The sequence below is a fragment of the Halichondria panicea genome, chromosome 4 (assembly GCF_963675165.1).
Source record: "Halichondria panicea chromosome 4, odHalPani1.1, whole genome shotgun sequence".
Taxonomy (NCBI): domain Eukaryota; kingdom Metazoa; phylum Porifera; class Demospongiae; order Suberitida; family Halichondriidae; genus Halichondria; species Halichondria panicea.
Window position 1 is genome coordinate 2,815,742 of NC_087380.1, and position 20,665 is coordinate 2,836,406.

General features: G+C 40.2%; 1 protein-coding gene across 3 annotated transcripts in view; it reads left to right on the top strand.

Moving 5' to 3' along the window:
- LOC135335160 (proteasome adapter and scaffold protein ECM29-like) overlaps positions 1 to 20,657 on the top strand; it is a 49,390-nt gene extending 28,733 nt beyond the window's left edge. Inside the window, exons 30-48 of one of the 3 annotated variants that reach the window (XM_064530571.1) lie at positions 5,067 to 5,172; positions 5,352 to 5,442; positions 5,564 to 5,645; positions 5,697 to 5,730; positions 5,950 to 6,024; positions 8,190 to 8,303; positions 8,585 to 8,741; positions 8,945 to 9,036; positions 9,266 to 9,332; positions 9,409 to 9,543; positions 9,734 to 9,922; positions 10,095 to 10,177; positions 10,380 to 10,472; positions 10,736 to 10,882; positions 11,081 to 11,213; positions 11,397 to 11,502; positions 11,556 to 11,632; positions 11,753 to 11,824; positions 11,980 to 12,227. In XM_064530571.1, the coding sequence (XP_064386641.1) occupies positions 5,067 to 5,172; positions 5,352 to 5,442; positions 5,564 to 5,645; positions 5,697 to 5,730; positions 5,950 to 6,024; positions 8,190 to 8,303; positions 8,585 to 8,741; positions 8,945 to 9,036; positions 9,266 to 9,332; positions 9,409 to 9,543; positions 9,734 to 9,922; positions 10,095 to 10,177; positions 10,380 to 10,472; positions 10,736 to 10,882; positions 11,081 to 11,213; positions 11,397 to 11,502; positions 11,556 to 11,632; positions 11,753 to 11,824; positions 11,980 to 12,092 (1,966 nt within the window). In that variant the 3' untranslated portion in view covers positions 12,093 to 12,227. Of the gene's footprint in view, positions 1 to 5,066; positions 5,173 to 5,351; positions 5,443 to 5,563; positions 5,646 to 5,696; positions 5,731 to 5,949; positions 6,025 to 8,189; positions 8,304 to 8,584; positions 8,742 to 8,944; positions 9,037 to 9,265; positions 9,333 to 9,408; positions 9,544 to 9,733; positions 9,923 to 10,094; positions 10,178 to 10,379; positions 10,473 to 10,735; positions 10,883 to 11,080; positions 11,214 to 11,396; positions 11,503 to 11,555; positions 11,633 to 11,752; positions 11,825 to 11,979; positions 12,228 to 19,514; positions 19,601 to 19,676 lie in introns of those variants that run through there. The other 2 variants (XR_010394464.1, XM_064530572.1) reach the window with 2 other exon arrangements.
- The last annotated feature ends 8 nt before the right edge of the window (positions 20,658 to 20,665 follow it).

Genomic DNA, 20,665 nt, shown 5'->3' on the forward strand with positions numbered 1-20,665 from the left:
TGTGTATGACAACATGAGCATTGTAGTTAAACACAGCCACTGAATTGTATCCAAAAATCTTCGTTGCCTTGGTAGAGTAATGACATAGCAAAACAATGAACAGTGCTATTAACAACAGGTAAATAGGAAAAACAAACTGCAACCAAGTTTTACCATACGCATCCAATCCTTCGATGAAGCATGTCTCAATGCCAAAATCGAGGTTTAGCCATGCAACAAACACTTTCAAGAAAGTGTAAAACTTTGAAAGATTTTTATCTTCTTGTTCACTGAGAACAGGAAAAATGATTCCCTGATTAATCCAGATGATGTTAGCGTAGAGAATCAGTCCATTTATAGTTCCATGAGCAACAGTGATGTCTAGTAGTTTGATGAACAATACAAGAGCCACACCTGCCACAATGAACGCTAATATCCAGGCAACACCATTGTTGTCAGGACACTCCATACACCTAGAGCTACCGATAGCCAGACTGAAACCAGGTAGACAACTTCCACAGAGAACACCACTGTGATTGAGAGCACACTGGATGTCAGGATTGTCCAGATTGACTCCGAGTTTATCTGACCTACAGTATCCAAAAGGGCAGTATTTGTTTGCTAAAATAGTAGTGTTGTTAAATGGGGATGTTCCAATCCAACTGGTTCCATTTCGATACAGCACACCAGTATTGTTAATAGCCTGACAATTTTTAACGAATTCTGTTAGTCCTTGTTTGCATTGACATCGGTCAAATTTTTCCTGAGTTAAGATCAGCCCTAAAGGACAATCAAGAATAGTTATCCTGACGAACACGGGAGCAGTTAAAAACTGGGCAGTAATTTCTTTTTCATTGAGGTACTTTTTTATAGATCTGGGATAATCAAAGGCTAATGAGGGTTGAAACACGACAAGTTGTGTGGATGCTGAATTAGTATCTGTAGAAAGTATTAGATCAACAGTCTTTGTGTAATTACTAACTGGATGTACTGCATATTCAATATCTGTACAGTTTAGATCAGTAATCGGCTGTAATTACAATAATTATCAACACAGTGTAACTTTCAAACATGCAAGTCTATAGATACACACTCACACAGTGTCACAGCTATGCAGCATGCACAAATTATGTCTTAAGTCAGTTTCTTGTAATTGCTCTCCAGAAGATCTTCACGAAGCTCTAGCATTGACGTAGTATGAAAATCATCTATGTCAACATCGGATGTTGTGAATGTCGTTATTGGTTGTTGTTGGATGGTGTTTTCTGGTTCCAGCACCTTTTGTGCTTTGTAACGCTTACTTATAATCAAGTACAGATGGTAGACTACAATACCCACAAAGATCAAGAAGCTTATTGCGACCGATATGCACGTACACACAACACGACTTTCAAGCTCATCTGTTGACAAGAATGCAACACCAAGAATTACCAGGTTAATTAGAAATGCTAACTCAAGCAGACACAAGTATCGTTTCTTGTATACTTCAATGACAACTGGGCAAAGAAGAGCAGACAGAATAATAACTAGGTCAATATTAATTGTAGGGTTAAATGTCTCAAAGATCCCAGTTAGTACCACTAGAATTACTCGAACAAGAAATGTCAAACCCACCCAATACTGACGCTTAGCCTTCAGTGGTCCAGTGAACGTGTCTAGTAGAGGTTTTGCTTTGTTAATCCGTCTAGCAATAGAGGCACAAGGTAGCCTGTGAAGATGACCCACAAAGAGAAGGCCCAGAATGAATGGTATACACAGAAATACAGCTGCAGCTAGTGCTACGAAGAAAAGAAATGCGTGAAAGCTACAAAAGTATTTGATATTACCATCTAATGTCCAAACTAGTTGCGTGTCATTAGGATTGAACTGGTCTAGCTGTGTTACTCCAAGACTGAGGACAATAGTCCGCTGGAGTTTTGTATGCGACAACATAAGCAGTGTAGTTAACACAGCCACTGCATTGTGTCCAAAATATTTTGTTGCCTTGGTAGAGTAATGACATAACACAACAATAAACAGTGCTATTAACCACAGGTAAATAGGAAACAAAAACTGCAGCCAAGTTTTACCATAAGCATCCAATCCTTCGATGAAGCATGTCTCAATGCCAAAATCAAGGCTTAGCCATGAAACAAATAATCTCAAGAAATAGTACAAGTTTGAAAGGTTTTGATCTAATTTTTCACTGAAAACTGGAAGAAATATTCCCTGATTAATCCAGATGATGTTAGCGTAGAGAATCAGTCCATTTATAGTTCCATGAGCAACAGTGATGTCTAGTAGTTTGATGAACAATACAAGAGCCACACCTGCCACAATGAACACTACTAACAAGGCAACACCATTGTTGTCAGGACAATCTATACACTTAGAGCTGCCGATAGCCAGACTGAGACCAGGTGGACAGCCTCCACAGAGAACACCACTGTGATTGAGAGCACATTGGATGTCAGGATTGTCCAGACTTATTCCGAGCTTTTCTGACTTCCAATAACCAAAAGGACAGAATTTGTTTGCTATAATAGTAGAGTTGTTATATGGAGATGTTCCAATCCAATTGGTTCCATTTCGATACAACACACCGATTTTATTAATAATTGCACAACTTTCAACAAACTCATTTAGCTCTGGTTTGCATTGACATCGGTCAAATTTTTCCTGAGTTAAGATCAGCCCTAAAGGACAAGGAAGAATGGTTATCCTGACGAACACTGGAGCAGTTAAAAACTGGGCAGTAATTTCATTTTCATTGATGTACTTTCTTATGGACATGGGATAATCAACGGCTAATGAGGGCTGAAACATGACAAGTTGTATGGATGCTGAAATGCTGTCCGTAGCAAGTAATAATTCCACAGTTGTTATGTTTTCACTAACTGGATGTACTGCATATTCAATATCTGTACAGCGGAGATCAGTAATCTGCTGTAATTTTTCTCCAGGAGAAAACAAAAAACTTGCATCTTCTCCGGTTCTATCCAAGGCGTACACACCTCCTGTGACTAAGCCAAAATCATTTCCAACAAGCGCGACAGTTAAATTAAACTTCTCTCCAGGAGTGGCTGATATATTATGATAGTTATACAAAAACTTAGTCTGATTGCCAAACAAATTGGAAAAGGTGTTATACACACTGATATCAGTAACACACACTGGCACTCCATTTTTGCAAAGACATACTCTTTTAGGGCTACTGGAAATCGAAGACAATGTACGAGTATCAAATTGAAAGATTTTATCTTGCACCATGTAGCTACTAATTTGTCTGTTAGGTGTCATTTTGCAGTTGCTTTGTAAAGCTGCACCATAAATGTCATGTCCTCCTGTTCGAGCTTTGTTGCCTGAAAAAGTTACTGAGATGGGAAGTGTCTGGTTGTCTAGTGGTTCTGCTAGGTCGAATGTTAGTTGGTAAAAGCATGGAGGGTAGGCTGTTATAGAAGAGTAAAAAGGGGGTAGGGGATCATATGGTGTAACCCATATAACTCCACCCACTTCGCTGACACTGTTGTTGATGAAGCTGATGTGTGTACCATTGCTTAACCAGATTGTTGTGTTGATCATCAATATTGCTCCTCCACTGTTTCCAATATTGTTTGAAAATGTTGTGTTCCCGATAAAGTACAGCTCAACAAATTGAAGTCGTAGTACTAACCCAGCCATGTTATTATTAAACAAACAATTCTCCATAGTAACTGTTGCTGGACCAAATATAGCCACACTTTCACCTGTGGTTGTTTTAGCTTGGTTATCGATTACCGAAACATTTCGAAATAAAACAGAGTGATTACCACCAGAATGTTGTGAATAGCAAGCTGCTTGATTCTTGATAAATTGTGAGTCCATAACTTCCAGTTTCAGCTGCACATTTCTTTCGCCATTGACTCTAATTACAACACCTAATACATTGTTCTCAAATATAGAGTTTGTTATGAGGACGTGTACATCAGTTGATGTTAGTAAACCAAAGCAAGCATAATAAGCTGCATCAAGACAAGCAGTATTAGCTATATGCACAGTTGTGAAATTATTGCCAGGAAAGTTAAAGGCCAAGTAACTTCTCAAATAATTTGATCCTGTTATATGAACTCGTTTGGCAGTAGCTGACAATATATAAACTGCTGAGTCCTCGTAGAATGTGTTTTGGCTTATAAACCATTCAACATTAAAAAGGCTCAGAATAGCTTGTAGTAGTTTGATATTTTTGACTTCAAGTAGTTTAAGTTGCAAAGGGAAGGCTTGGTTAAATTGGATTGATGCACGAGGGGTTCCATTGTTAAACAATCCATTCACACCTTCTATAGTCAGAGACTGCACTTGAGAAATTACCAGAGATATATCCAAGTTATGAACACCGTCTAGAAATAGCAGAGATACATTCTCTCTATCATTGAAAAGAGACGATGCATTGCTGGCATAGTAGCTCAGAGTGTGACAAGGCTGGTCCAAAGGACAGTCAGGATTGGGGGGTGGGGTGGGAGTGACGTAGTACTTCTGTGCCTCAGGGGAGAGAGGACACAACAAGATGGTCACTAGCAGGAGTGGAAATACAGGAACCATTGAAATTCCTCCCTGCATTAATATAACCCTATTGTGTAGCTGATTTACACTGAGTATAAACTGTAACTGACCTGTATTTTTTGATAAGTATATAGCTTGGTCAACTTGGAGCTTAAGGAAAGGTTTTTCAATCAGTATACCTGAACAATTGCTAACAAAAATGTGTGTTGGCATGCTACGTTGAATATATAGCTAATGGGGCAGCTAGTACTCCCCCATCACACAGTAAAGAACACCTATAGCCTATTTGGCTAGAGCTAATTGAGCTTATCGAATTTGGGATTCTGTACAAGCCTTGTGTGTATACATGCATGCAGTGTTGATAAGCTAACAGAATTGGTAGAAGGTCCTAGTTGGGCTGTATACAGATTCTCTCTATTGTTGTACTTGTGCATAGTATGTGATGTGAATTTTGCATAATAAGGTTAAAAAAATCATTATTCTCTAAAACCGCTTGTTTCTATGAATGCATAGTATATAACGTATACCTTTTCCTCCCACTATATAAACTTTATTATCCTCCCACACAGCTGCATGGCTCTTAGTGACCTCCTGTCGGGCAGACAAGTTGGAGAAATTGTGGATGACTTGATTGAGCTGTGGGAAATGTGTCTGAGAGTGCTCGACGATATCAAGGTACCTCTCATGGATGATCCAACGTCTTCCTACAATTATTATTAGTTATGTTATTAGGGGTTTTCATACAATTATAAAGCTGTTTACCTTATAAGCTATATTCAAGTTCCTTTAAGCCTTTTTTGTTCCTACTTGAGAACACATTCACTGCATGGTGTACTTTGATTGCTTGCATGCAGGAGTCAGTCCGTAAGGCAGCTGCCACTGCTTGCAAAGCACTCCACAAGTTGACAGTGAGAGCATGTGACGGCACCACCATGTCCAAAACAGGTACACTCATGTATAGTCAGCTACATATCTGTGTCCATGGGATATGAATGGGTTCAAATGTTTGCTAACTAGCGGTATATGTCATCTTCATTTAGACACCAAAATTAATGTATTCTTTCAGGCACACAAGTTATTCAAGCTATTCTACCTCTGCTGTTGGATAAGGGAATGACAAACCCTTCAGATGAAGTGAAAGCCATAAGGTTTGTCATTAAGTGGGCACCTGAACTTCGTGTTTATGTTTTTTTCTACAGCCTTGTCACCATTCTAAAGGTCTCACAGAATGCTGTAAGTTTTTCCATTATTACTGACTGTGTACATGTGATTGTAGTACTTTGTCTACCTCATATCTATAAATGGTTTATTAGACCAAACTCAGTGTGTGCATGGCTACTTTAAAAAGATGCTGTGCATGTTGTATATATGGGTGTAATTGTTACCAGGCCATTTGGTTTATGGAATGCTGTTTATTTAACTGCCATGTGTACAAATTTGATCTTCCCTCAGGGTCCTCTCCTCAAGCCCCATGTGGCTGTTCTCATACCTACATTGCTGGAGGCTCTTAGCTCACTAGAAACACAGGTAATAATTAATGTAGTGTGCAGCACACCCTATATATACTGTCCACGTACATAATGCTGCTAACCATTTACCTGCATGCATGTGCTGAATGATTCTCGCTAAAATGTCAATCTCTGCTACCTCGCCCGATTCACGTGCAGATTTCTGTAACACGCTCTCACCCACTGGCCTCAACTTAGGCTCCTTTTTCCCCCATTGGTAACCCAATCCAGCCATACCCCAATACCCCAGTGAAACCCCTCCCCTTTTCCACATAATGGCCGGAATAAGCAAGAGATTCTATGTTTTCGGCAACCTCAAAGTACCTTGGAACGTACTGCAGGATGACACCTATATCGGGACACGATGAGGTTGAACTGTAGCGTACACCCTCAGCTACTCACTAAATGACGTCTCGGGGGTGCTGAAACCTTAAAAGTGCCTAACCAAGGTGAGGGGCACGGCCCCTTCGAATTACACTTTACTACGTGCATCGATTTTAGCAACTTTGTGCTCTCTGTGAGATTTCCGATGGACACAGTGCAGGGCACGCGTTTATGACTCAATGTAGCAGATAGGCTAGGCACCCTGTGTACCAGACATGTCCACTTCACACTGTATATTAGCTATACACCCATATGTTCTGTAGCTACCGGCTATCAGTGTTGCCCTGTTTACATGTATATACAGTAATACCCATGTCGTCTACATGCAGGCATTGCCTATATCACTGCACTTGCATTATACGCATGTCAGTATTGACTGAACTTGTGTGGTGTAATTTTTTACTGGTCTTCAATATCCACATATCCTTTTCCCACAACTATAGCTATCATGTGTGTAGTGATTGTAGTGATTCTATACATACAGTATCCATCTTTTGTCTAACCTTCCTAGACTTTGTTACTACAATAGCAATGTACTATGGGATGGTGAACGTAATGACAAGGAAGTGTTTGAGTACACTATTGACATTCACGCTATTTGTTCGTTCATGCCATCAGTACCATCAGTAGCTTGAACCACCATCTCACCATAACCTTTGACCCCCGTAAAGGCAGCCACAGCTCTTGCCACATTTTTCTGCACAACTTGTGGCGTGTATCGAAATGAGTTGCCTCTTGTACAAACCACTTGGATCTGCATCAAGTCTTGTGTATCTGTCGACCTTTCGTCTTTTAGTATCTCCATTACAGTTACAGCTGGTATATTGCAGATAGCAGAGCATGTTGGATTGTACACTTTCATGTCAAACTGGTAGGCAAGGTTGTTGCAAAAGTGTTGGCAGTTGCTATGCAATAGTTCGTAGCGATCCATCGCTTCTCGTACTTTATCAGCTGTTAAGCAAAATGTTGAAAGTTTGCCGCTGTAGTTGCCGATATGTGTGAGCTTCTTACTTGTGCATTCGGTTTCGCTTATAATTTTCATTACAGTGAGCAAATCGATCATATTTAGTGTGCTTATTTCGAGTGTAATATACGGTAGACTTGACACAGTGCTTTTCAATAATAACATCCAGTGTAAGTTAGTCTTATCGAGATACACGCTGTACGTCTGATGTTCATCCTCCATGACATCTGCATAGGGTGTTTCCTGCACCATCTGTATGAAAGGTTGGCCCGCATATTGAGTTCCTTTGAATTTATTCTTGACTTTGCTTGTGTTGTATATACTGAGCAGAAAGGAATCAAGCTTGGTAGGTGGACAATTCATGCCGTGGAAACTAGTATAGCTTGTTTGAGGTTTTATATCACTCTTGATATCTGTATCAGTTACGAATCTTTGTAGCTTTGAGCAGTTGTTGTTGAGATATCAGTGCATGTAGTATATCGTGGTACATATCGCTGTCTATTTCCTTCTGCCTTAGAAGTGCTGTATATGTGTTTTGCAAACTCATGTGATCATGTTTCAGTTACAGGAACTGAAGTTTATAGTGTTGTGCAACAAATTGTACCTGTCCATGCAGTTATTGTGTACATGCAGTACATCACTTGAATAGAACAGTGAATGTTATTGTATCCTGCTAGTGATGGTAGGTGTTTGGAAACAGTAGAATTGGTCATAATCTTTTGATACACAACATTGTTATAGGCTCCTTTCTTACTGGGTAACAAGATATCTCACTCATTTGCATTTTTAAGACTGTTTTAAGTTGTATCATAAACTGCTACCATTCCTCCATACAGGCACTCAATACCATCACCCTTCAGTACAGTGGAGAGACCTCTACTCAGGAGAAACTGGATGATTTGAGAGTGGCTGCCTCGAAGTCCTCACCCTTGATGGAGATTGTCAACTTGGTATATATACATGCAGTCGTGATAATAACACCTTCCATTAGCACAATTTTCTATTTCGATCCACCGAAGTATATTAATTTTGTTACCATACATGACAATAAGTATGCATGCATGCCCCTCCAGTAGATCATACGTAATGTAATTCCTGTACTATAGGAAGCACCACCATGCACCTCCACACAGTGCACTCAACAAGGCCCCTCCAGTAGATATAATTATACATGCATGCATGTATATAATTATAATTCCGGTACTAAGCAAGCATCACCACTCCCACACAGTGCACTCAACAAGTGGATACTGATGTTCTGAGCTCACTAATTCCCAGACTGGTTGAGGTCCTCAAGCGAGGGGTTGGCCTGGGAACAAAGGTGGCAGCTGCTCAAGTGGTGGTCTCACTAGTTCATCACTGCTTGCACGATCTCACACCCTACGCTGGTTAGTATATACTCTGGGGTGCGATGTTTTAGCTGTCTGCATGGATTCTTTATAAATCAGGCCTTTCCAAATTTCTTTGTTCTATAGCTTTAGTTCACAGACTGAAATGTTTTCCTTACGAGTACGTGCATGCATACACTACTCATGTATGGTGCAATAATCCATTATCCATTAACCTGTGTTTCCAATTCCCATGCATGCAGGTAAGCTGGTGAATGCTCTTCTCTCTGGACTCTCTGATCGTAGTGCGGGTGTGAGGAAGGCTTACGCTGGAGCAGCTGGCTACTTGGTCAAGGTAACTATGCTGCATGCAGTTAGTAATCAACACTTCTAATGAAGTGAAAAGTCTTTGTGAATGAGCTAAATTAGCAGAAAATTTACCAATTTGCTATCTAACTTTTGTGATCTGGCAAGGATCGGGATGTACATAGTACAGGTCTTATAGCAATCTTATTGTTATTAAAGTCACAAAGTTCGCATATAATATATGTTTGATGCTCACAAAATATTGTACTTGTGTGTAGATTGCAAAGGAAACTACTCTGACTAAGATGGCTGGAAAACTAAAGAGTTGGTACTTCGAAAAAGATGGTACGTTTATTTAGTGTTAGTCCTAAAATGTCGTTATAATGTTCACATTATAGATATGCTCTTTTCCCATTTACAGACGATGCCATTCAAGCTGGTATAGCGATGGTCCTCCACTCATCTGTCACTCGTTCTCTTGACGCTGTGTCTAACCATGCAACTGATTTCCTGCCACTGGTTTTTCTAGCCAAGCACGCTCAACCAGTGGAGGAAGGTATCTCTATAATTTAGAAAGGTCGTTCAACTAAGAAATTATTTGTCGTGGGGTTGTTGATTTGTATGACTTTTGATGAATATCTTTGACTGTCTGAATGAAATCTACAATATGTAGTAATTCTATGTGGAGGAACCTATCTGTGCATTTAAGGTGTATACGCTTACATTTACTTTTTATTACTGTATAGACCCAACATCAGCGGCAATAGTCAAGCTGTGGGAGGAGACATGGCTGGACCTTGTGCCGAGCACAAAAACTGGTGTGAAACTCTACCTGTCCGACTTACTGGACATTGCCTGCTCAGCACTACAGGCACAGCTGTGGCGGGTGAAGGCCCTCGGGGCATCGTCTATAGCAACAATCACGGAAAGCATGGGTAAGTAAATACGTATACTAGGTGGTATAATTATAATGCCAAATTTTAAGCTAATCACACAATACGTTTGTTGGTGCAATCTGCCCAAGTATAATTATTACTATATTTCAGCCATTACTATATTTCAGCCAGACCAGTGTAATTGTTCCCACCCCTATCCTACGATCTGCAGGCCCTGATCTCCATGCTCCCCACCTCACTACTATTCTAACTACTCTCCTCTCTGCATTAAAAGGAAGGGTCTGGGAGGGAAAGGTTAGTTCTGTCATCAGTGCTATAGCAAACAGTATAGTAAACAGTACGTTCACTGCATTAATTTACAGCCCTTGTCCATGTTTCCAAGCTATCAATTATAAATCTGTATGCAACTACGCAGGCAACAATAATTTTTTTTCAGTAATACAATCCAAAAGCTTGCAGTTTTTTTATACATGAATGTAATCTGCAACTATACTAGGTGGCTGTTCTCAAAGCTCTGAAGTTGCTGTGCACCTCTTGTAACGTTTCTGTCATGAAGCCCGAGGATCCGGAACAACCGACAGCTGACAAGGTGTATATGCTAAGCAGCCCTATAGGCTGTGATACAAGCCCTCACTATAGCTACTAAATGATTTACTTGCAATCGCTACTAAGAGCAGATTGTTATTTCAGGGGCATACATGTACGTTAATCTGTTCGAGTGTCTGTGTGCATGTGTGTCTGTGTATTCCAGCTGTAACTGCTCATTTTTGTGTAATAAGCTTTAACAAGTGGAGGGCTTGTTTAGGGAATCAAATAATTATACACTCAGTCTACGTTAATTTTATCAATTAGATCATTGATGCTCTACTCGGGCAGTGTAAGAAACAGGACCTGCTGTACAAGACGGTTGCCATTGAAACAACGGGTGTTGTCATGGAGAGCCTACAAGTTGACAGATTCGAGGAATTTTATTCCCTTCTCTTGCCTATTGTTGATAAAGTAAGTGCACAGAAGTGAGGTGGTATCACTTTGGCTATCGGAGCTAAATATTACTATTACTTTGGAAAGAAATGTGGAGGTTGCATAAGCACTGGTACATTGTACTACTCATAGACTGCTACCTCATTATTTATTAATGTGCATGGATCGAGCTTGTTGCTGCCTCGTAATTAAAGGTATCTCTCTGTTTTTCCCTAGGACAAGAAGGCTGATAAAGATGAGGAAGAGACTATTGAAGAGAGGAGGTCAAACTCAGCTGTGAGAATGGACCTTCAGACTAAAGCTCTGGTGGCTCTCGGGCAAGCCTGGCCTTCAGTTACTGCCACGCAGAGTGAGTTCAACAAAAGCAACAAGTTCCCTATAGCTCTTTGGTGTTGAAACTGTGGTTCCGTTGTATAATAACTGCATTTATAATGTCAGTTTGCAAGGTGGTTGCGTAATACTTCACCCTCTAGTATCCTCCTCCATACCTATAATTATCGTGATCACATTGTCATAATTGCTTTGTGTACAGGCGTACATTACTCTTCGTTCTCCACACTTCTCACAAATTCACTGATCAAAAACAATTGGAAGCTTCAAATCGCTGTTCTGTCAGCTTTGCAAAACATCTACGACAGGTACGTACTCTGATGTATTAACCTCTAAGCTCGTCTCATGTGATCCCCTGTAGGTTAAAGATTGAGCTAAGTGAGGTGAACAAAGGTCACATCAACAGTGAGGTCATACCGGCTGTGTGCTCATGCTTAGGTTCGTATTACTTTACTTGCAGCTATAATTATTGCAAAATATTGATTCTAGCAATTCTTGATATCCCCTTGCAGTTTTTAGCTGTCACATAATTATCACCTTGTCATTTCACCATAATAGGTAATGTCAGGTACTCGGCTGTACGACATGCATCCATTCTGGCTCTGGATAAGCTGACAACTTACTTGCAAGGTATATACACTTCATCCATAATATTATTGTATACACCTTGTTGTACCCTGGAGATTTTGAATCTGTGTTCTGATAATAAGTGTGTTAATCTACGGAACAATTTATATTAATCTGCAAAAGAGTGGTCGCTTACCCAAATCTTATTGTTCATTCAGGTGTAGGGTACTGTCTACCTGTTGATGTAAGAACAACCCTCAAGCAGTCTCTAGAGACTCTGAGGGATCACTCGGAACAGGTGATGGTGAAGAGCATAGCCGGCAGACTGTAGTATCAGGAACCACTCTCGTATGTATATTACTGTGTGGGTATTTTATTAGGTTAGCAATATTAATTTTTAGCTCTATCATATTCATGTACTCCTGCATATACTTGCGTATAAAAAAATTGTACCAACTTTTTTGAGTATAGCTCGTTAACTGATTACCTACCGATGATTTTCGCTAAAATATCAATTCAGCTACCTCGCCGTGGTGTACTAGTCTTGGACGTAATGCATCAGTGCATGGACAGAACAAGGTAGCAAGCTGTACTGTTAGGCTAAGCTGAAGCGTTTAGCTGCTTCTGCTAAAAGCACATTTTCATTCTGGGAACAGGAGTACTTAGGTGATGTCATAGCTGAGCTGTAGCTCCTATACTTTCTAAACACAAAAGCTTTCAACCACGTGGACATTTTATGCGCATGCATGCGCGAGTAGGTGTTTGCTTTGAATATATCATCATTTGGTCGAATCTTTCATTCGAGAATTCTAATGATCGGGGTTCGGATAATCGAGGCTCAACTTTAGACTGGAAACCACTCCCTTTGATACAGGGACTCGCAGGCTGCCATGTTGAGAGCGGAGGAGTGAGGGCACAATTAACTTTAGCCTAAGGTTAATTGTGCCCTCCCTCCTCTGTGTTGAGAGTTGTCCAGTTGGAATGCAATTCAAACAATAAAATACTTAAAGCGTGGGTGATATTACTTTAGCCTCGATAACAGACCTCCAGTGATGTACTTATACTCGAGGCCAATAGTATTTTGTGTAGTAATACCGGTATAGTTAGGCGTGGGACCGCCCACGTGAGTATTTATACCACACTTATGTCACCACTAATTGTTCTCATTGGTCAACAGCTGTATAGGATATATAGAAAAATATTATACAGCCCCAGGCATGCACATGCAGTTTTCAAGTTGTTTTTTTTGTTGTTTAAGAAAGTAATGAAAGAGCCATGCTTGACAGTTGCAAAATCCGGCATAGTTGTGTTCTTTTTTGCAGTCTGCATCGTGGATTGAATTGTTGCTAGGGGGAGGTCCTTTTATACTGCTGCAGTCATGGTATAAGTCAGATATGCCACATCTACTCAGAGGATATGCACCTACATACCCCACGGTAGCGGAGGATATATGGGTGCACATCCTCCTTTTAAGTGCAGTATATATCCTAAGTCTTGAAGTGGGCTAAATTGCTGTCCATATTCATAGTGTGAGCCATAGACATATAACATATTCGACTTTATACGTTAGCAGATAGCAGCTATAGTTATAAAATCTTCTGTTGATATACAGGCTCATGTGATCTATGCTGGCACACCCAGTTGTCATTTGCCGTCTACAGTCTCAACTTGGTCTACTATAAGTAATAATTATAGGGAAATGTTTTCAATTGGACAATTTTACACTTTTTTTGTATGGATACAATGAAAACTACAACAACACACACAGTATTCAACTAAACTTTCAAACATGCAAGTAGATACACACTCACACATGTGTCACATGCAGCTAGAATTACAAAGCAGCTTTTAAGTAAATACAATATATCATCATAGTCTTAAGTCAGTTTTCGTTATTGCTCTCCAGAAGATCTTCACGAAGCTCTACCCATGTTGTAGTATGAAAATCACCCATACGTACATCGTATGTTGTCACTGTCTTCGTTGGTTGTTGGATTGTGTTTTCTGGTTCCATCACCTTTCTTGCTTTGCAACACTTACTTACAATCAAGTACAGATGGTAGACTACAATACCCACAAAGATCAAGAAGCTTATTGCTACAGATATGCACGTACACACAACACGAATATTAGGATTAGATTCGTGTGTCGTCGACAAGAATGCAACACCAAGAATCACCAAGTTAATTAGAAATGCCAACTCAAGCAAACCCAAATATATTTTCCTGTATACTTTAACAACTATTGGGCAAAGAAGAGCAGACAGAATTATAATCAGGTCAATATTAACTGTTGGTTTAAGTGTCTCAAAAATCGCAACTGTTACCACTAAAACACCTCGAATAAGAAATGTCAAACCCACCCAATACTGATGCTTTGCCTTCAGTGGTCCAGTGAACGTGTCCAGTAGAGGTTTTGCTTTGTTAACTAGTCTAGCAATAGAGGCACAAGGTAGCCTGTGAAGATGACCCGCAAAGAGAAGGATTAGGATGAATGGTAAACACAAGAGTATCAGTACAGCTAGTGCGACAAAGAAAATACCTGCATGAAAGCTGAAAAAGTATTTGACATTACCATCTAATGTCCAAACTAGTTGCGTGTCATTAGGATTGAACTGGTCTAGCTTTGTTGCTCCAAGACTGAGGACAATAGTTCGTTGAAGTTTTGTATACGACAGCATAAGCATTGTAGTTAACACAGCCACTGCATTGTGTCCAAAAATCTTAGTTGCCTTGGTAGAGTATCGACATAGCAACACAATGAGCAGTGCTATTAACCACAGGTAAGTGGGGAAAACAAACTGCAGCCAAGTTTTACCATGAGCATCCAATCCTTCCATGAAGCATGTCTCAATGCCAAAATCAAGGTTTAGCCATGCAACAAACACTCTCAAGAAATAGTACAAGCTTGAAAGGTTTTGAACTACTTGACAAGTAACTTGTCCACTAAGATCAAGAACAGGAAAAAATATTCCCTGATTAATCCAGATGATGTTAGCATAGAGAATCAGTCCATTTATAGTTCCATGAGCAACAGTGATGTCTAGTAGTTTGATGAACAATACAAGAGCCACACCTGCCACAATGAACACTACTAACAAGGCAACACCATTGTTGTCAGGACAATCTATACACTTAGAGCTGCCGATAGCCAGACTGAAATTAGGTGCACAGCCTCCACAGAGAACACCACTGTGATTGAGAGCACACTGGATGTCAGGATTGTCCAAATTGACTCCGAGTTTAGTAGAATTGCAGTAACCAAAAGGACAGTATTTATTTGCTAAGATAGTAGTGTTATTAGATGGGGATCTTCCAATCCAACTGGTTCCATTTCGATACAATATACCGACTTTGTTCATAATTGTACAACTTTCAACAAAATCTTTTGTTAGGTATGGCTGGCATTGACATTGGTCAAGTTTTTCCTTGGTTAAGATCAGCCCTAAAGGGCAAGGAAGAATGGTTATCCTGACAAATACTGGAGCAGTTAGAAGCTGGGCAGTAATTTCATTTTCATTGCGGTACTTCCTTATGGAAAAGGGATAATCAGAAGAGAATGAGGTCTGAAACACAACAAGTTGTATGGATGCTGAATTAGTATCTGTAGAAAGTATTAAATCAGCAGTTGTTGTGCTTTCATTAACTGGATGTACTGCATACTCAATATCTGTACAGTTTAAATTAGTAATCGGCTGTAAGTTCTGCCCAGAAGAAAACAAGAAACTGACATCCTCCCCGCTTGTATCCAAGGCATACACACCTCCTGTGACTAAGCCAAAATCATTTCCAACAAGTGCAACACTCAAATAGAACTTCTCTCCTGGAGTGACTGATACATTATGATAGTTATACATAAACTGAGGGCCAAAAAAATTGGAAGAGGTATTTCGATTGATGTTCAGACTGATATCAGTAACACACATTGCCACTCCATTTTCGCAAAGACACACTCTTTTGGGGTTGCTGGAAATCGAAGACAATGTACGAGTATCAAATTGGAAGATTTTATCTTGCACCATGTAGCTACTAATTTGTCTGTTAGGTGTCATTTTGCAGTTGCTTTGTAAAGCAGCACCATAGATATCATCTCCTCCTTTTTGAGCTTTGTTGCCTGAAAAGTTTACTGACACTGAAAGTGTCTGGTTGTTTAGTGGTTCTGCTAGGTTGAATGTTAGTTGGTAAAAGCATGGAGGGTAGGCTGTTATAGAAGAGTAAAATGGGGGTAGGGGATCATATGGTGTAACCCATATAGCTCCCCCCACTTCCGTGGCATTGTTATTGATAAAGCTGATGTGTGTACCATTGCCTAACCACATTGTTGTGTTGATCATCAATATTGCTCCTCCACTGTTTCCAATATTGTTTGAAAATGTTGTGTTCCCGATAAAATACAGGTTAACATGCAGTAGTCGTATTGCTGACCCAGCGTTGTTGTGATCAAACAAACAATTTTCCATAGTCACTGTTGCTGGACCAATTATAGCCACACTTCCACCTGTAGTTGTTTTAGCTTGGTTATCGATCACTGAAACATTTCGAAATAAAACAGTCTGAGAATGATTGCCACTTGAATAGCAAGCGGCTTGATTCTTGATAAATTGTGTGTCCATAACTTCCAGTTTCAGCTGCACATTCCTTTCACTATCGACTCTAATTGCAACACCTAATACATTGTTCTCGAATGTAGAGTTTGTTATGAGGACGTGTGCATCAGTTGATATTAGTAAACCAAAGCAAGCTAGGCTAGGGTAATAATTATAATCAAGACAAACAGTGTTAGCAATTTGCACAGTCGTGAAATGATTGCCAGACAAGTTTATACCCAAAAAACTTCTTAAATACTTTGATCCTGTTATATGAACTCGTTTGGCAGTAGCTGACAATATAGAAACTGCTGAGTCCTCGTAGGATGTGTTTTGGCTTATAAACCATTCAACATTATAAATGTTCAGAATAGCTCGTAGTAGTTTGATATTTTTGACTTCAAGTACTGAAACACTTATTAGCAAAGGGAAGACTTGGTTGAATTGGATTGCAGCACGAGGGATTCCATCGTTAAACAATTCATTCACTCCTGCTATAGTCAGAGAATGTACTTGAGAAATGTTCAGAGATATATCAAAATTATAAACACCGTCTAAAAATAGCAGAGATACATTCTCTCTATCATTGAAAAGAGACACATTGCTGGCATAGTAGCTCAGAGTGTGACAAGGCTGGTCCAAAGGACAGTCAGGATTTGGGAGTGCGTTGGGAGTGACGTAGTACTCCTGTGCCTCAGGGGAGAGAGGACACAACAAGATGGTCACTAACAGGAGTGAAAACACCGAAATCATCGAAATTTCTCCCTGCCAACAGAAGCTTTCAATCATGCGCTGTAGTTGAACTATAACTAGACAGTGCATGTTGTATATATACATCTAGTTATTGCAACGACATCATAATGATTGCATGTTTGTGCGCATAGTATCTCACGGGAATACAGGGTGTAAAGCAAAATCATGTTCTATAAATTTGCTTGTTTTTGTGTAGTATTATAATTATAAGAGTGGTAAATATAAACATGTTATCCTCCCACCGACAGCTGCATGGCTCTTAGTGACCTCGATCCTGTCGGGCAGACAAGTCGGAGAGGTCGTGGATGTAAATTGTAGAGTGGTAACTATAAACATGTTATCCTCCCACCGACAGCTGCATGGCTCTTAGTGACCTCGATTCTGTCGGGCAGACAAGTTGGAGAGGTCGTGGATGTAAATTGTAGAGTGGTAACTATAAACATGTTATCCTCCCACCGACAGCTGCATGGCTCTTAGTGCATGACCTCGATTCTGTCGGGCAGACAAGTTGGAGAGGTCGTGGATGTAAATTGTAGAGTGGTAACTATAAACATGTTATCCTCCCACCGACAGCTGCATGGCTCTTAGTGCATGACCTCCTGTCGGGCAGACAAATTGGAGAGGTCGTGGATGTAAATTGTAGAGTGGTAACTATAAACATGTTATCCTCCCACCGACAGCTGCATGGCTCTTAGTGACCTCGATTCTGTCGGGCAGACAAGTTGGAGAGGTCGTGGATGACTTGATTGAGCTGTGCATGGGAAATGTGTCTGAGAGTGCTCGACAATATCAAGGTAGTACTTCCCATAACCCTAAGTGCATTCCAGTATAATTTCAATCACCATGCAGTCCACTCTGTTTTCTATAGGAACTGTTCACCTGCATGTTACACTGCATGCAATTATAGCACCCTTTATTGTTTGTGCTGATCACATGCATTCATTCACCCTGCATGCTTTGATTGCTTGCATGCAGGAGTCAGTCCGTAAGGCAGCTGCCAATGCCTGCAAAGCACTCCACAAGTTGACAGTGAGAGCATGTGACGGCACCACCATGTCCAAAACAGGTACAGTCATGCATTCTATAGATATTTGTGTCCACGGGATATCTACTTTTTACTGGTATCACCACTAAATTGTACGTATATATGTATATATATATATACCTGTGATAAACAACACTTTTATTTCAGGCGCACAAGTTATCCAAGCTATTCTACCTCTGCTGTTGGATAATATATAATTAAAGGAATGACAAACCCTTCAGATGAAGTGAAAGCCATAAGGTTGGTCATTTAGTAGGCACCTGAACTTTGTGTTTATGTTTTTTCTACAGCCTTGTCACCATTCTAAAGGTCTCACAAAATGCTGTAAGTTTTTCCATTGTTACTAACTGTGTGTGATATTAGCCAGAAGTATTTCCTATACTTATTGTTTGTTAGGCCATGTGGCTGACGCAAAACGATACTGCATGCATTCACGCTGTGCATGTTAGGAAAAATATAATTATAGGCACTAAACTATGGAATGTTGCTTATATAAATTAAGCTGGGTGTATAGATTTGCTCTTTCCTCAGGGTCCTCTCCTCAAGCCCCATGTGGCTGTTCTCGTACCCACATTGCTGGAAGCTCTCAGCTCCCTGGACACAGGTATACAGCGCATACACATGTGGTGTGTGTAATTATACATACCAATGCTGATAATAGGCCTGAGCGCTAATGTACACATGTCTACTACATGCACCTTTTAGCTATACCTATATCAGCGTCACCCTGACATGTGTATATAAATGTATACTGTCCTATTAGTGTTTCCCTGGCTAAATATGCAACTATTATACCCATTTCACTTCCTATATCACTACACCTGCTACATATCTGATCACGTGAACTTAGTAGTGTAATCGTTGTCTTCAATAACTATTATACCCATTTCACTTCCTATATCACTGCACCTGCTACATATCTGATCACATGAACTTAGTGGTGTAATCATTCGTCTTCATACCCACGCACATATCCTTTCCCCCCTACTAAATTTCACATGTGTAGTACTTCTATATACATGCAAAATGTGTCTGACCTTCCTATACACATTGGATGCATGGATGGTGAATGAATGTTGGCAATTGGTAGTGTCATGCACATCATGCACATGTACATGCACGTGTATAGTACTTCTGTGCATGTAGTTATAGTACCCATGTGCATGGGATGGTGAATGAATATTGACAAGTAAGTGTTATTCCAATAATATCAAGCTATCTGTTCATGCAGTTCATGCCATCAGCAGCTTGAACCACCACCTATAATCATGCACACATCACGTTTGTTGGTGCAATCTGCCCAAGTAATTATTACTATATTTCAGCCATACCAGCATAATTGTTCCTACCCCCCATCCTACGACCTGCAGGCCCTGATCTCCATGCTCCCCACCTCACAACTATTCTAACTACTCTCCTCTCTGCATTACAAGGAATTAGGATCTGGGAGGGAAAGGTATTATATAATAATAGTTCTGCCCTAAACAGTTAATTTACAGCCCATGTCCATGTTTCTATGTATTGTCTTGCAGTGACACCAAAAGCTTGCAGTTTACTATGCATGAGCAATCTGCACTATACTAGGTGGCTGTTCTCAAAGCTCTGAAGTTGCTGTGCACCTCTTGTAGCGTTTCTGTCATGAAGCCTGAGGATCCAGAACAACCGGCAGCTGACAAGGTGTATACTATACTATATAGCCCCGTTTACACGACACCTAATCCTGGTCGAATCTGGATTGAATCCGGGTCAAATTTTTCTGGGTAGTGGGCATAGTAAAATGACCACTAATTTCATTTGCGCAAACATTGGCTGATAGGAAGCTACAGGCTTACTCTAGAAACACCCATGAACATGTACAACATATCAGAATTAGCCCTTTGTGCTTACTCACAGCTAAACCGCTTCTGACACAATCTAAACCACCTCCAAAGATGGGTTGGCTAATCCGGATTAGAACCCGGATAAGGGCCGTACACAAACGCGGTTATAGGTTTAATCCAGATTCCAACCCGGATTAAAGGCCTCGGGTAAACGGGGCTTATGTTGCTAAGCAGAGCCCTATAGGGCGTGATACAAGCCTCCCTCAATTTATATAGGTATATAGCTATACTAAATGGTTTACTTGCAATCGCTATATGCAGTTACTATATACTTGCAAGGTATGCTTCATCCATATTGTATACACCTTGTTGTACACTGGAGATTTAAATTTGTGGAAAATTAAGCTATTCTCCGATAATAATTAATCATACTAATCTTCAAGAGAGTGAAGTGATACTTGGTCCCTTATATATAACTAATTTGTTTTTTGAGGCTAAAAGCTTATGTTGATTCAGGTGTAAGGTACTGTCTACCTGTTGATGTAGGAACAGCCCTCAAGCAGTCTCTAGAGACTCTGAAGGATCACTCAGAACAGGCAATGGTGAAGAGCATAGCCGGCAGACTGTAGTATCAGGAACCACTCTCGTATGTATTATATTACTGTGTGGGTATTTTAATTGTTAACTCATATTCATGCACT